The sequence below is a fragment of the Panthera uncia genome, unplaced genomic scaffold (assembly GCF_023721935.1).
Source record: "Panthera uncia isolate 11264 unplaced genomic scaffold, Puncia_PCG_1.0 HiC_scaffold_431, whole genome shotgun sequence".
In the NCBI taxonomy this organism is placed as follows: Eukaryota; Metazoa; Chordata; class Mammalia; order Carnivora; family Felidae; genus Panthera; species Panthera uncia.
This window is the reverse complement of record NW_026059574.1, coordinates 33,621-47,927: the sequence shown is the minus strand read 5'-3', so window position 1 is coordinate 47,927 and position 14,307 is coordinate 33,621. Positions and strand designations below refer to the sequence as shown.

At 67.9% G+C, this 14,307-nt stretch overlaps 2 protein-coding genes across 5 annotated transcripts in view; both read left to right on the top strand.

Annotated features, from left to right (window-relative positions):
* The first annotated feature begins 3,966 nt into the window (after window positions 1–3,966).
* Window positions 3,967–6,397, top strand: LOC125918081 (ATP synthase subunit delta, mitochondrial-like). The gene is made up of 4 exons (XM_049624121.1): window positions 3,967–4,290; window positions 5,021–5,174; window positions 5,684–5,772; window positions 5,877–6,397. The coding sequence occupies exons 1-4, from the start codon at window positions 3,982–3,984 to the stop codon at window positions 5,997–5,999; spliced, it is 675 nt and encodes a 224-aa protein (XP_049480078.1). The 5' UTR covers window positions 3,967–3,981; the 3' UTR covers window positions 6,000–6,397.
* A 3,160-nt stretch (window positions 6,398–9,557) lies between these two features.
* The window catches only part of LOC125918086 (midnolin), a 7,760-nt gene continuing 3,010 nt past the window's right edge, over window positions 9,558–14,307 (top strand). For all 4 annotated transcript variants that reach the window (XM_049624130.1, XM_049624129.1, XM_049624128.1 and 1 more), the window contains exons 1-4: window positions 9,558–9,653; window positions 10,872–11,496; window positions 12,543–12,630; window positions 12,811–12,873. In XM_049624130.1, coding sequence (XP_049480087.1) covers window positions 11,264–11,496; window positions 12,543–12,630; window positions 12,811–12,873 — 384 coding nt within the window. In that variant the 5' untranslated portion in view covers window positions 9,558–9,653; window positions 10,872–11,263. The remainder of the gene's footprint in view (window positions 9,654–10,871; window positions 11,497–12,542; window positions 12,631–12,810; window positions 12,874–14,307) is intronic.

Here is a 14,307-nt window from a genome sequence, read left to right as displayed (position 1 = left end):
GGCGACCGAGCCAGCGGGCCGAGCGGGGAGGGGGAAGTGGGGGGGGGGTTGCCAGAGAGCACTGGGGAGAGGAGGGGGCGCGGGGGAGGGAGGCCTCCTGCAGGGCGGCTTGAGCCGGTCCTGGGCGGCAAGATGGCTGCTGCAGCGGCCTCCCCGCCGGTGCCCAGCGCGGGGCCCGGCGCCTCGGCGGGCGAGCAGGCCAGCCTCCACCTCTGCCTGGCGCTAGGAGTAAACTGAGGCCGGGGACGGGAGCTCAGCCCTCGGCAAAGGGACTGCTCGCACGTTGCACCTGACGGCCCTCCCCAACGCCAGCTCCTCCCGGTGGGAAGGACCGGGGACTGCACTCCGGGATCTCAGGGAGCAGAGGCCGGGCCGGGATGACCAGCAGCGCTCAGCAGGCAGGGCGTGCGTTCGGTCCTTCCCCAGGGGAAAGAGGGAACCTGTACACAGGCTCCCGCGTCCCCGACGCTTTCGGGTTTAACCCCACTCGACAGCGGGGTAAAGAGGCCCAGAGACGGGGGGCGGTGGGCACTGGCGAAACCCAGGTGTTCTCAGAGCCGCGGTCCGAGAACGGCCCGGCTCCCGGGTATCCTCTGGGGGAGGGGGCGCGCATAAGTAGGTCGGGAAATGAGTTCCGGCTGTAGGGGGAGGGGGCAGGAGCGCAGGGACCGTGACAGGAGACCAGAAAAGATGGCAGGAGGCCGAAGGGGAAGAGAGGTGGACTCGCGGGGGTAGGCGGGGACCGGAGCCGAGGGCGGACGCTCCCCACGGGCCCGCCCCTGAGGTCCAGCCGGGCCTCCCCGAGCTCGCTCGCCACCGCGCCCATCCCCGCGCCCCCGGCCGACCCCGGGGACGAGCACGGCGAGCCCTGGAGGAGAGGCAGGAAGCCAGACTCCGGGCGCATCCCCGCTTCGGGCTAATCCCGGAGACTGGAGACGCAGACGCCATCACCCTCGCTGGATCTCACAGGGGAAACTGAGGCCGGGGGAGGGCGTGGGCGGGGGAATGTTCCTTTCCAGGCCACGACGGGGGATGCAGGTTGCCTCCCCCACGCCCGCCCCAGCCCCCCACTCCCACCCCCTCCCTCCGGTCTCGCCGCCTCGCGGGAAGGGCCGGTGGTCCGGAGCCAGGTCGGGCCCCGGAGCCGGCGGCGATCGCGGGCCGCACGGCCCCCCCGCCTGCCCCCGCCCGCCTCGGCGTATCCCCGGGCCCGCCGCGCCTACCTCAGCGCCGGGGCGCGCGGCCCATGGGGGGCGGGCGGGCGGGCGGCTGCGCGGCGTTCCCGGCGGGCTCCGGTGCCCGGTGGCCGCGGAGCAGGCGGAGAATTTATGAATGGAGAGCGCGGCGCGCGGGGGAGGCAGGGCGCAAGAGGAGGGACCGCGCACGTGACCGCGTTGGCGGCGAGCCCGCTCCGACCCGCTGGGTGCCACCCGGTCCCGGGCAGACCGCCCCCGCCGCGCTCGCTGCCGCGTCTGGCTCGCAGCGCGCCGGCCACCGCCTCCCCTTCCCTTCCGGCGGGAGTGGGGGGCGGAGCCTGCGCTCCCGGACGCCCCCTCCCCACTCCGAGCCTCCCTCTCCCGCGGCCGCTGAGTCTCCACCCCCTCCCCTGCGGCACTGCTCCGGACCCTCGCCAGGGTCCGAGGGACCGGGGGCCGGGAACGTAGGGGAGGAGACTGGTGCGTCGGCTTCCCCTCCTTCGCCTCCCCCAACTTGGGGGCCCCCAGGATGCAGTCTAGGCGGTGTTGGACACATGCCCCCCCACTTTCTCCCCCAATGTGCTGCAGACATTGCCAGGTTCACCGGGCGCTCTGCCTGTGGGGACGAGCAATGGGCCAAGGTAGTCACTATAATCTGTGCTGAGTGCCACCAGGGCCTTCGCAGCCCCGGGGTGACATCAGAACTACTCTGGCAGAAACTCCATGTCTGGTGAATCCCAAAGCTGCTCCCCCTTCTCCTCAGAGAATAGTGCTTCATCCTTCTAGATGCTTAGGACACCAGCCTGCACTGGCCTGGCCTGGGTCCTAGCCCAGCCCACCTGGCCCTACGCTCAGCACCCCACAATGGCACCTCTTTCTCCAGTGAAAACTGACACTGCCAGTCGAACCTCAGGGCCTTTGCACTTGCAGGTGCTGGGCCTGTCCGGCTCTTTCTCCACTCAGCTTCAAGATTCACTCCTTGGCCTCCTTCAACTCTCTCCCAAATGGCCAGGTCCCGTTACATCTCTTCATGGCTACCTTTGGTAACACAGCAACTCACACCCCACGTTTCAGTCCCCTGCTTCTTTCCACGGTCCTCGTGTTGTCTGTTATTTGCTCCAGTGTATTGTGTCGCTCCTCACCCCTTCCCCCACTACAGGGGTGAGTTCCAAGTCAAGCGCTGGGTCCCCAGGGGCTTGCACACTGGAGACAAGAATGTGCTTGTTAAGTGGGTAAATACTCAGCAAAGCTGGCTTAAGCGAGTGGGAGCTGAATGTGCAAAGGACCTGAGGTAAGAAACACTGTTTGTAGCTCAACATGTGTTGGAAGGAACAAGGAAAGCCATCTTGTGGTTCCCAGCAGGAGAATGACCTGGTACCTCTGGCTGTGTGTGAAGGCACCTGCAGCGAGGAAAGGACAGGGGAGGAGGCTGGGGCCATGCAAACCAGTGATTGTGGCCATAGTAGCCCAACTGAGTGGACAGGTCCTGCCGATGGGTCCACTGGAGATTTCCAGAATCACGCTGGGTTGGGGACTCGAGTAGCAGGTGGTGCCTTTACCCATTGGCCACCCTGGAGTAGAAACTGGACAGAAATTGTCCAATGGATGGGTTCCAGGAGCCGAATGATTAGGCAGATTGGGCTTGCCTCCATGTGGGGGCCAGAGCTCTGGGAAAAGTTGGGCTGAACACAGGATGCACCCCTAGAAACGCGAGTAGGGCTTCCGTCTGCACACACACACACACACACACACACACACACAGCGCCAGGATGTCCCTCACGGCGCTGGCCCAGAGGGGACGGGGGCTTGGGCACGAGGCCTGGGTCCTCCCTCGTTTGCAGGCCACAGGCGGCCGAGGCGCTGGAAGGCAGGGAGCCAGGGCGCGGACAGCCCCTGGGGTTGGGGAGCCAATGGAGCAACACCTTGACGCAACGACCCCGTCCAGGTGCGACACCACCGCTGCAGCCTGCATACCTCGCTCGGGAGCCAAGTCGCTTCCCGGCGTGGGCCCCAGGCCCGTGCATCCCGCACTCCGCGTTTTCCCTCAGACCAAGATGTGGGCCTGGGGGCCTGGCCTGGGGCGCCACCTGCGTGTGCGCGGGGGCGGAGTGGTGACGTCAACGCCGTGAGCGAGGCTGCGCGAGCCGCGGTGACATCAGCAGAGCCCCGGGCCGCCCGCGCACGCGTCCGTGCGTCACCGGCGCGCGGGGGCGGTGGCCGGGCGGGGCTGGGGCGAGCGCATCTCCGGTCGCGGGGCGCCCTCTGCTGGCGTCCTTGGGGATTGTATTCGAGCCGCGCCGGCTGGCCGTCCCCACAACGTCTGCGTCTCTGACAGTCCGCTGGCTGCCCGCTCCCGCGTTCCCCCCCGCCTTCTGCTTTTCTTTTTCCTTTTTTTTTTTTGGAGTTTATTTTTAAGTCATCTCTGCACCCAACATGGGGTTTGAACTCACAACCCTGAGATCAAGAGTTGCATGCTCTTCAGACTGGGCCAGCCAGGCGCCCGTTTTTCTTGTTTAGTTATTTGTTAACTTCTAACATGCTGTATGATTTGCGTATTCGTTACACTGAGTGTTAAACGTCCCCACCACCCCAAACCAGAGCCGGAATCTTGGTATTTCCCTTGATGGCTCTCTAGCGCCTGGCATCCGACGAGCGTCCCCCCAAATCTTGAATGCAAGTGACTCCTGTTCCGCGCAGGCTTCCGGTCCTCCCCCGTCCCCCCCCCCCCCCCCTTACCACCGGCAGGCTCCTGGGACTGGAAGGCAACTACAACCCCCAGCATGCTATGCGCGGAGCTCGGCGCGTCGTTGTTAAAGTCGCCTGCGGTTTGCTGGGGGTCGTAGTTCGCGCGTGCGCCTTCGCCCGGACTCCTCTTCCCAGACGTCTCTGCGCGTCGTCCTCCTCGTCCTCCTGGTTGCCCGCTTTCGGCCAGAGTCCGTTCGCCGCCGTCGCCATGCTGCCCGTCGCGGTCCTGCGCCGTCCCGGCCTGCACTGCCTCGTCCGTCAGGCCCGCGCCTACGCTGAGGCTGCGGCTGCGCCGGCCCCGGCTGCGGGCCCGGGCCAGATGTCCTTCACCTTCGCCTCACCCACGCAGGTTCGGACTCCGGTCGGGCTCGGGACCCCTCCTTGATCACCGCCTCCAGTCGGGACCCGCTGTGGTCCGCAATCGGAGACCTCCATCCTTTGGGTTGTCGACCCTCATTTATCCCGCTCCCTGTGCCCCCTCCCCCGTGTGGTCCGAAATCCATCCCCAGGCCACCGCCTCCTGCTCCGGATCCGCGTCAGCGCCCCAGTGTGCTCAGGACTCCGGGATCCCCAGCCTCCGAGTCTCGGAGATCCCTAACTCCCCCTCCAGGACCCCGGACCGATGCCCCCTCCACCTGTGTCCCTCCGAGAGCCACCCCCAACCCCTGTGTCGTTGACCCGCGCCCTACGCCTTTCCAAGTGGTGTGGAATCCGAGCCCCATAAAGCTCTCCGAGTTCCCGAGCCATCCACCTGGAATCCAACGCCCCAGGGCTGGACCTCACCGTTCGCCCCGTCCCGCAGAACCCCGAGCCTCAGACACTTGTTGTCTTGTGTCTTCCTGGGTTGGCGCGCTTCTCGTGCTCTTGGAGCGTTTCTGTGGGGACGGGCTCCGTCTGGATTTTATCTTCTGTGCACTAAGATGCTGCTAGAGATCCAAAACAAGTATGCGCGTCCTCGTGGCTGCTCCCGTGTGTGTTCTGTCACCGTTGGGTCTTGCCTTGGGCCGTTTCACTGCAGGGCAGACTGAGATCCGGGCGGGGAGGACTGGCCTGCAGGGATTCCCCGTGTGTTCTTTCAGGTATTTTTCAATGGTGCCAACGTCCGGCAAGTGGACGTTCCCACGCAGACGGGAGCCTTTGGCATCCTGGCGGCCCACGTACCCACCTTGCAGGTCCTGCGGCCGGGGCTGGTGGTTGTCCACGCGGAGGACGGCACCACCTCCAAATACTTTGGTGCGTGCACCGGGACGGGGCTGGGCGGGGCCACGTGCTTCAACAGGCCCAAGTGTCTCGCTTCTCCGTGTGGACAGAAGCAGAGCCCACGAGAGAGACCAACCCGTGCCTCCAGTAGCTTGTGGTGGGTCAGGGTCTCGGTGGTCGCCGGGCGTCTGAGAAGGAAGCCCAGTCCTGTCGCAGAGGAGCCGATGGAGAGGGCGGGGGCGGGGGGGGGGGCGGGTACTGGGTCCTAAGGAGAGCGTACAGCAGCACAACCCTGAGGTACAGCCGAGATGCAGACCCAGCGCCCCGCTCACCCCTGACCCTGGCTCAGCTGATGGGCTGGAGCTGGTGGGTGAAGGAAGGAGGCCCTGCTCCCCGTGTGCAGGTGCCAGTGGGCGACCATGGGCCCTGTGGGCATCTGCCTGTCTCCCGTGCTAGACCGCTCTGGAGCCGCTTCTGTGGCTCTGGCCGACGGGGTCCCCCGCACCTGAACGCGGACCCCTCACGTCTGTCTTCTCCCGTAGTGAGTAGCGGCTCCGTCACAGTGAACGCTGATTCCTCAGTGCAGTTGTTGGCTGAAGAGGCCGTGACCTTGGACATGCTGGACGTGGGGGTGAGTGTTCCAGGGGAAGCTGATGGACCCAGGAGGCCACATCTGAGCCGGGGGCACCAGGCGGGGTCGCTGCTTGGCTCTCACCTGCTACCCACTTCCTGCAGGCCGCCAAGGTGAACCTGGAGAAGGCGCAGTCCGAGCTGTCAGGGGCAGCAGACGAGGCCTCCAGGGCCGAGATCCAAATCCGCATCGAGGCCAACGAGGCCCTGGTGAAAGCTCTCGAGTAGGCGGTCCGCGGCCCTTGCCAGCGGGGAAACCGAGGCCCAGGAGCGGACCGGGGATGTCCCGGGCAGGCTGAACCAGCTCGCGCGGGTCGTCTGATTGGGGGTGGGGAAGTGGGGAGAGAGGGGCCTGGAGCCACCTGGGGGATTCTTGGGTGGAGGGAGCCGTCTCGCCAAGAGGCCGCCAGGGGGCAGCGCACTGTCAGGCCTCCTAGCGAAGGGGGGCTCGGCTGAGACCCCGCTCTGCGTCTCACCCTCCCAGCCGCTCCCCCCGCCCCAACCCGACGTGCCACCCACTTTCTCTCTAACCTTGTAGACTGTGCTGTGGAGCCCTCAGCTCCTAGTCCTGCCCCTGGGACAGCCCGCTCCCAGCTTGAGCCCCCCATTAAAAACCAGGGACCTGACTCGTGTATGCTGGTTTTGTCTCCTGCCTGGGCCTGTGGCTTCAGGACCTTGCCTGGCCTTTCCCGCAGTGCTCCTGTCCCCCCAGTGTGACGAGACGTTCAGTACCAGCCTCGGCCTCCAGGGTGTCGAAGCTGTGGCCCAAGAGATCCTTGAGGGTCTGGAGTAAACCGAGGAGCGGGGAGCTTACTCAGTGAAACCAGGGTGGGTGGTGGGCAGGGCGTTTGCCATCATCCCAGGAGGGCGGGTGTGGGCAAAGTTGCCAGCGGGGCCTGGGGACACAGGAGGCGGGGGCGTGGCCGCTGTTCCTGGGCTGGGCCTGGGCTGCTGGACAGCCCCCTGGGGCCCTGCCAGGTTTCAGGCTGCCCTGTGGGCTCCCCGGCCCGCCCCAGCCACGCTGGGAAGAGGCGTGCCCTGCCTGCTCCCACAGAGGCCCAGCCCTCTGCTCACCCGGCCTGTGGGTGGCCTGGGCTGGCCTTGCGCCCTCCTCCTCGGTGGTGTTGGCACCTCTGTGGCATCCGGGCCCCTGGGCTGGCCCCAGATGGGGTGGGGCAGCCGGGCGGGGGCAGCCCTGGCACCGGGCAGCTGCTCCATTCCTTCCCTTTTGCAACCGTGGGGGTGGCCCAGACGCTGGCTCCAGGTGGCCCGCGGGAGACTTTGGGGCAGGGGTCTCATTTTTCTCCTTCCTCAGCCCCGGGCCTCAGCAGGGTGGGCAAGGGGATTCCAGGGGCGTGAGTGTGCAGGAGAGTCCGGGCCTCCCCGTGTGTCATTGGCAGCCTGGAGGTGACGGGGAGGCCACCCCCAGGCATGTTGTCAGCACAGATGGGCTCTGTGCTCGTGTGTCACTGTCCCGTGCGAGTGACTGTCCCGTGGCTGTATTGGAGGCTCCAGGTAGTGGAGCCATGCTTGTGGGGCCCTCCAGACTAGCTGGCAGCTGTGGAGGGCTCCTAGCTGGGTCCCCCTCCTCAGGCTGGTAGGCCCAAGCAGCTGGCCCCCACTTCAGGAACCCCCAGCCCAGAGGACGCTGCGACAGCCATGGGATCACTTCTCCCTGTCCCCCGTTTTGGAGCGTTTTGGAGTCTAGGTTCTAGGGTTCCTGGCCAGGCCCTGGGAGCTATAAATAAGACCAAGGACACCGTGGGGGCTCCAGGAGGTGGTGAGAGGGTACAGCGACACCACCAAGACAGCAGCACCTTCACCAGGCCGCCGGACCGGCACCACCCACACCGGGGATCCTCCTATCCGTACCTCTCTGTGCCCTAAGAGATCTCAGCCTCTGGGGGGGGGGGGGGGGGGTGGAAGGGGGGGCAGTCTCGGATGTAGGTTAAGGCCCCTCAGCACTGTGCAGGGCCTCTGGGGGAAGTGCGAGCTTTGGAACCTTCCGGATGCCTCTGCCTGCTGTGGGCCTACGGGAACAGCCTGTGTTGTCCCCGGCCTTGCCCTGGGGTGGAGTGGAGTGGGCCCTGTGACCAGGAGCCAGGGGTCCTTTCCTCGAGGTCAGGCTCCCGTAAGGGTCCGTTCCTCTCCCAGGAAGGAGGTCCGCTCGCACTTGGTGTGTGCTCACACCCAGGAACCATCTGGAGCACGAGGATGCTCTGAAGAGGAAAGGAAGTAGGAAGCGGATGGGCTTAGTGTGTTTATTAGGTGGGACCTGTAGAGGCAGGCTGGGGCCGTGGTCCCTTCCTGAGAGCAGTACCCCACCTCCAAAGTGCGTGACCTTCGGGGCCCCAATTCCAGGAGGACCACCCAGTCCCTCGGCAACCTGACGGACTAGGTCTCCGCGCCCCGAGACCACAGCCTTGCCCGCCTGAGCCGCGGAGCCCTGACCCGCCACTCACTCCACCTGCAGCCCCTCCAGCGTCGAGATGATCCAGCTTCAAGTCCGCCACTCCCTGGGCCCCCCCTGCCTGGTGGGGTGCCCGCCTGGCCGTCTGGCCCCTGCAAGGCCCTCGCTTGTGGCCCCACGATCCCCTCTCCCGTCTCCAGCACTGCCTCCAGCCGGAGTCCCACCTGCGGGGGCGCAGAGCTCAACCCCAGCCCCTCAGTGACCCCTTCCAAGGGCTGGCTCAGCCTCTCCCTACAGCCCAGCCCTGACCCTAAGGGGCGGGGTGTCCTGTGTGGGTGTGACTGGGGGAGGGGGGCAGAGGCTGCAGGAGTTTTGGGTGGGAGCAGGATGGAGACCTGGAAAAGCACACAGCCCCGGGAGGGGTGCCCACGACTAGGGTGGGGTGGAGGTGGTCAGGCCAGATAAAGTGAGACACCAGATAAATGGACAGGGGGTAGGGCAGTAGGTCCTGAGGTCCCCCTCTGGGCAGAGGGAGCAGAAGGGCTGAGAAGGCCCCACGCCAATCATGGTCATCCTCAAAACCGTCCCTACCCAGAGTAGCATGCTGGGGGAAACAGGGCATAACACATTTTCATCTGCTACCGTGTGGTGTCAGTTAACTGCTCTGTGAGATGGGTAGGGTGGTCCTGCCCGCCCCAACACCCCCGGGGCTCCAGAGAGTCCCGCGCGGGATTCTCCGATCACTCTATAGCCAAGCTACAGAAACAGGCTCAGAAAGGTCATGGCGCGGCGGGTGGTGCCTGGCTGCACTGGCAGGCCTGGCGCAGGTTAATCGCTCCATAAATGCCGTCTGAGGTCACCGTTAAGGGATGCAGGCGGCCAGGCAGTTGGGCAGCTGGCTGGGGCACCCCCACAACAGGCAGGTGACTCCGGCCTGTTTTCCTGGATCGTGGCCACTGACTCAGGGCCCCCTCCGCTCACGCTCCCCTACTCGGGCGCCCCCAGGCGGAAGCACCCGGCCTGGGGCGGCAGGAAAGGGGGCGGGGCGGGAGTCAGTTCGCGCACCCCGAAACCTCGTCTTGGGGACACTACTGGTCGGCTGAGCCGACTCCGACCCCAGGGTCTACAGTATGCATGGAGAGCCCTCCCCCCCCCCCCCCCCCCCCCCCGGGGCTCAAGGGGGGGGGGGCCCCCCCCCCCCCCCCCCCCCGACGCAGCGAGGCTTAAGGGGTGGGGAGCCAGGCCCCAAGGCGCCCCAGGGCCCTGGCCTGCAGGCAGGGGCGGGGGCCCGCCTGCGTCACTGGCCGCCCGGCCCTCCGCCCCCTGCCCGCCCAAACTCCACCCCGAGGGAAGGCGGTGCGGATAAAGGCTTGGGGGCCGCCCGCTCGGTCCCAGACCTGCCCCGCCACCGCGCTCTAGTCCCGGACGTGGGTAAGCTCAGGACGGTTGGGACCTCGGACTGGCGGCGCCTGGTGAGTGCGGGGTGGGACCTCACGGGACGAGTAGGAGGGTCCCCACTTCAGGCCTTTTATTAAAGGTGTCCCACTTTTCTTTGTTCTGTGGGCAGACAGGGTTCGGGGTGTCTCTAGCCCTGGCAAGCCCCTCGGGTCGTGGGATGGGAGGGGCTCGGCGCAAGCAGCACCGCCCAGGCAGGACCTCAGCCCCCGCCCCGCCTCCCGGGCACTCTTCCTACCCCGCGAGTGACCTTGAGCAAATTGCTGTTCGGCCTGAGTTTCTTCAGTTGTGTGGCCCCAGTCTCCTTCCTTAGAGGCTTCAAGCCCCTAGCGAAGCTCCCCGCTCGCCGGCAGTGCCGTCGGCCTCTTCCCGGCCCCAGGGCAGCTTCAGCGCCCCCTCCCCAGGACTCCCGGCAGCGCTCCCGGGCGGGGCCGGCAGGGGGCGCGCCGGCGCTGCTGACTCACCGCAGCCCCAAGCGGCGCGCGCGGGCGCAGCCGGGGACGCCGCGTCACGTCACGGCTCGGGCGGGCGCGACTCGGGAAGCGGGCCCGGCCCGCGGGACAGGGGTGGGACGCGAGGTGGTACCGGCGCGGGAGGGGCCCTCCCGGCACTGGCCCACGTCACCAGGGTGCAGGCCCCGCCCGCAGCCCCACTCCTCGCCGGGACCTCACGCCCCACAGGTGGGGGACGCCCGCCGTCCGAACCTCCCGAGAGCCGCCCGGCCACGAAGCGTGGGGATCGCCTCCCGCTTCCGCTCGCGGCGGCTTCCCGGACAGACACGGGGGGGGGGGGGGTGTCCCCCGGCTTCCTGCCCCTCCCGGCGCAGGGACAGTGCCCGCCCCCACGCCGCGCGGCTCCGGGCCCGGACCCTGCGGGCCGTCCCCCTCCCCCGTCTCCCTCCGGCCGCCTGCCCTTTGTTGCGGGCCGTATGAATGGCCCCCGGCGCGGGCGGGTGGGGCGCGGGGGCGGGCCGGAGCGGCGCCAGTCCCGCCCCCGCCGCGCTCCCCTTGGCCGCCGGGCCGGGGGCGGAGCGAGGGGCGGGCCCGCGCGGCCACGTGGGGCAGCGCCGCGGCGGTTCCTATTGGCCCGCCCGTGCGGCCGACTGGGCGTTCGGCGCGCGACGATTGGCCCGCGCTGGGCCGGCGGAGTAAGTAGTGAATGGGAGGGGGCGGCAGCCCCGCCCCTTGGAACGTTGATACATTATAACTTTTTTTTCTTGTTACTTTCACCCCCAGATCTTCCAAGCGGCGGCGGCGGCGGCGGCGGCTGTTGCTAAGGGAGGGGACGCGCGGGGAAGCGCGGCCCGAGCGGCGGACGGCACCGAGCGCGGAAGCCCGAGCGGCACCCCCCTCTCCGGACCCTCCTCCGCGCCCACTGTCCTTGAAAGGAGCCGCGAGTGCAGTCCCCACCCCCGGAAGGCGCCCCGACGAGCCAACGCGACCTCGGAGCGCTGCTTGGATTTTGATTCCTGATTTCACCTTCCGCTCCTGGGACTTTCTCGAAGGGGACGCGCGCTGTCCCTAGGAACCCCGAGGACCCCGGTTCGGGGAGCCCCCCAGCACTGCCCGGAGGCGCGGCGAGGATTGGCGGCGCCCCGCGGACCCCATCCCTCCAGCGCGGGCCGGGGATGGAGCCGCAGCCCGGCGGCGCCCGGAGCTGCCGGCGCGGGGCCCCCGGCGGCGCCTGCGAGCTGGGCCCGGCGGCCGAGGCGGCTCCCATGAGCCTGGCCATTCACAGCACGACGGGCACCCGCTACGAGCTGTCGGTGCCCCCGGACGAAACGGTGGAGGGGCTGCGCAAGCGGCTGTCCCAGAGGCTCAAAGTGCCCAAGGAGCGCCTGGCACTGCTCCACAAAGACACGTAGGTACCGCGCGCCGCCCCCGGGCCCGCCGCCCCCTCGGGCCCCGGCCCCCGGGCGGGAACAAAGAGCGCGCCGCACGGGGAAGGAAGGGGGCGGCCAGACGGGGGGGGCGGGGGCGCGCCGCGCGCTCTCGGGCGCCCTCTGCTCGGCCTTGCCTGCCTCGGCCCCCTCCCCCGCCTGGGGTCGCTGCACAAAGGCGGCTGCGAGGGCGGCCCTCCCCCCTCCCGGGAAGGCAGCAGTCCCGGGTCAGTGTGGGGGTCCCGGCTGCGGGGGTGGGAAGCGCGGCCACCTCCCTCTCTGCCTGCGTTCCGGCTGGCTTCCGCATCTGCTCGGTGCCCCCCTCCACGTCTGGCTGTGTTCTTCCCCCACTTGCGTCTCTCTACCCCCCTTTGTTCTAACCACCGAGCACTCCCGCAGCCTCCCCCTCCCCCCTGGTATTTAAATCGCCTCCAGACCGGGGAGCACTCCCCCCCGCGGGCCTCCAGGGACACGCACTGTCCATCCCCAGCGGAGGGGCCCCAGTGGGGGAGGGGCGGGTGGGGGAGGGTCTCCTTTGTCTGAGCGGCGGCGGCCTGCGCCAGGGAGAGGGAGGGAGGAGGGGGAGCCCGGCCCCGCAAAAAGACCCTAAAGGCTAAGCCCTGTGGCGCCCACAAAGAGGAGCCCCGGGTCGGTGTAGCTGAATTACTGGCTGGGGCCGACCCTGGGGTGAGGGGAGGGTGGCAGAGGGTGGCAAGGACGCACTGGCACCCGGATGATGAAAAAGTGCTTTGTTGAGGTGCAGAGGTGGTGCCCTAGTACAGAGTTGGGGCTTCTGGGAAGGAGATTTGAGCCACTTGCCTGGGGGCTCTCCGGGCCAGATGCCTGACAGCCCCCCCTCCCCCCCACCCCACCGGGAGGTTCAGGCCCCGGGTGTGGAAGGCCGGGAAGGGACAGGGGTGGGAAGGGCTCCCCTGCGTCCCCCAGGAGCACAGCCCTCCCCCCTCGGCCTCTGCTTCCGCGTCCCTGCCTTGTCTCCTGGCCTCACCCTCTTCCTTCCTCCCCCCAGCCGGCTCAGTTCGGGGAAGCTGCAGGAGTTCGGCGTGGGGGATGGCAGCAAGCTGACGCTGGTACCCACCGTGGAGGCGGGCCTCATGGTAAATGGCTGGGGCACAGTGCCCCGGAGGCTCTGGCACAGGCGGGCAGCCCCCTCCCCTGAGAGCTCGCTTCCCAGCACACGCCCTGCCAGGGCGGCCCTGCCGGCAAGCGGCTCCCCTGCCCCGGTGCCCGGGCCCTCTGACCCAAGCGCACGCTCAAAGCGGCTTCTCTGTTTGCAGTCGCAGGCCTCAAGGCCAGAGCAGTCTGTGATGCAGGCCCTGGAGAGCTTGACTGAGACACAGGTAAGACCCTCGCCGGTCCCTCCCAGCCCAGGGCGAGGGCCTGGGGCTGTCTGTGCTCCCTGGAGACCTGTGGGGAGGGAGGGGGTGCGCCGCCCAGCTTTCCTGCCCGTGTAGCCTGGTCACCCAGCTTCCTCTTCCTCCTTCCTACCCCCCCCCCCCCCCCCAGCACTCACCACCTGACCTTGAGGGCCTTCTCTCCCACGGTGGCTGCCATGGGGGAGGGGGCTGGGCTTTCACAAGCCTGCCTGAGGGGGTAACCTTGGCCCACGCTCCCACACCAGGGCCTGGGTCCCCAGGCCCACACTGGGGAGCACCCCCTCCGCAGCCACTGCGGTTTCCCTGGGGTGACCTTTGTAAAATTTCTGCGGGGAGGGGGGCCTGGAAGGGCCAGCCTGGTGACAGTCCTTCCGCCTTCTGTGACCCCATTGTAAGGGGTGCGGAGTCACTCCTCTCTCTCCTCCCTCTGGCCTTTGTTCTCTGCCCCAAAAGGGGGAGGGGGGCACCCAGCCCCAGGGCTGCAGCCTAGACAGGATGTTAGGAAAATATTTAGTAACTGGCCAGGAGGTGAAGCGGGAGGCAGGGGCTGGCCCACACCCGGGTTCCCGGTTTTGTTGCAGCCTTTTCTTTTTTTTTTTTTAACCTCCTCCTTTCCTCATTTTTCTGGCGGCGGGTCCCTCCTCCCAGGAGGGTGACACAGGCCTCAGCCATCCACCTGCTGCCCGCCCCAGCTAGGGGGTGGGCTGGGCTGGCCGCAGGAAACCTGCTCAGCGGCTTCCCTCCTCCTGCCCTGAGGCCCTCGCCCCCTCCCCGGCATGTAGCATCCTGTCCTCAGCAGCTAGCTAGTGAGGAGGGGCCCTGGCGCTGGGTGGTCTGCCATGGGGGGGGGGGGGGCAGTGCAGAGCTGGGATCCCGGGAGCCAGGTGGGAGCTGAGCTCCATTTCCCGAACTGAGCTCTGCTCATGGGGGGCCTGCGGTTGGCGGAGGTGGGGGGGCCAGGGGTGTCTTTGGTTCACATCCGCCCCAGGGTGCCTGCGTCAGGAGTGGGGGGGGGCCACTTGGGGGGGTGGCCGGAGCTCCCGGGCTGTTTCCCCGCCTGGCACAGAGTCATGCCCTCCTGTTCGCCCTCCCCAGGGAGGAAGTTGCAGGGCGGAGGGGTGGGGGGGACTCCCCAGCTGCCCTTGGGAAGCCACCCCAGGCCCTTCCTGCAAGGGGAGTCTCTGGAGCTGGGGGGGGGATGCCATGAAGACCAGGCTTCAGGGTGGGGGCCGCAAACTGCCCACCTCCCTCTCCTCCTCCCCACGGCCCCCAAGGTTACGCCAGCCGCTGCCAGCAGAGAGCTGGGAGGCGGTGGTTCTGAGTCATCCTGGCCTATGTCACTTCTCAGAAACCTCCACCCCCCCCCCCCCCCCCCCCCCCCCCCCCCCCCCCCCCCCG

Bases quoted from the DNA above. Each gene is read 5' to 3' on its own strand.
- LOC125918081 (XM_049624121.1), top strand. From the start codon at position 3,982: ATGCGCGGAGCTCGGCGCGTCGTTGTTAAAGTCGCCTGCGGTTTGCTG. The intron at 5,175-5,683 runs GTGCGTGCACCG...CTTCTCCCGTAG, and splicing joins CACCACCTCCAAATACTTTG to TGAGTAGCGGCTCCGTCACA. The intron at 5,773-5,876 runs GTGAGTGTTCCA...CACTTCCTGCAG, and splicing joins TGGACATGCTGGACGTGGGG to GCCGCCAAGGTGAACCTGGA.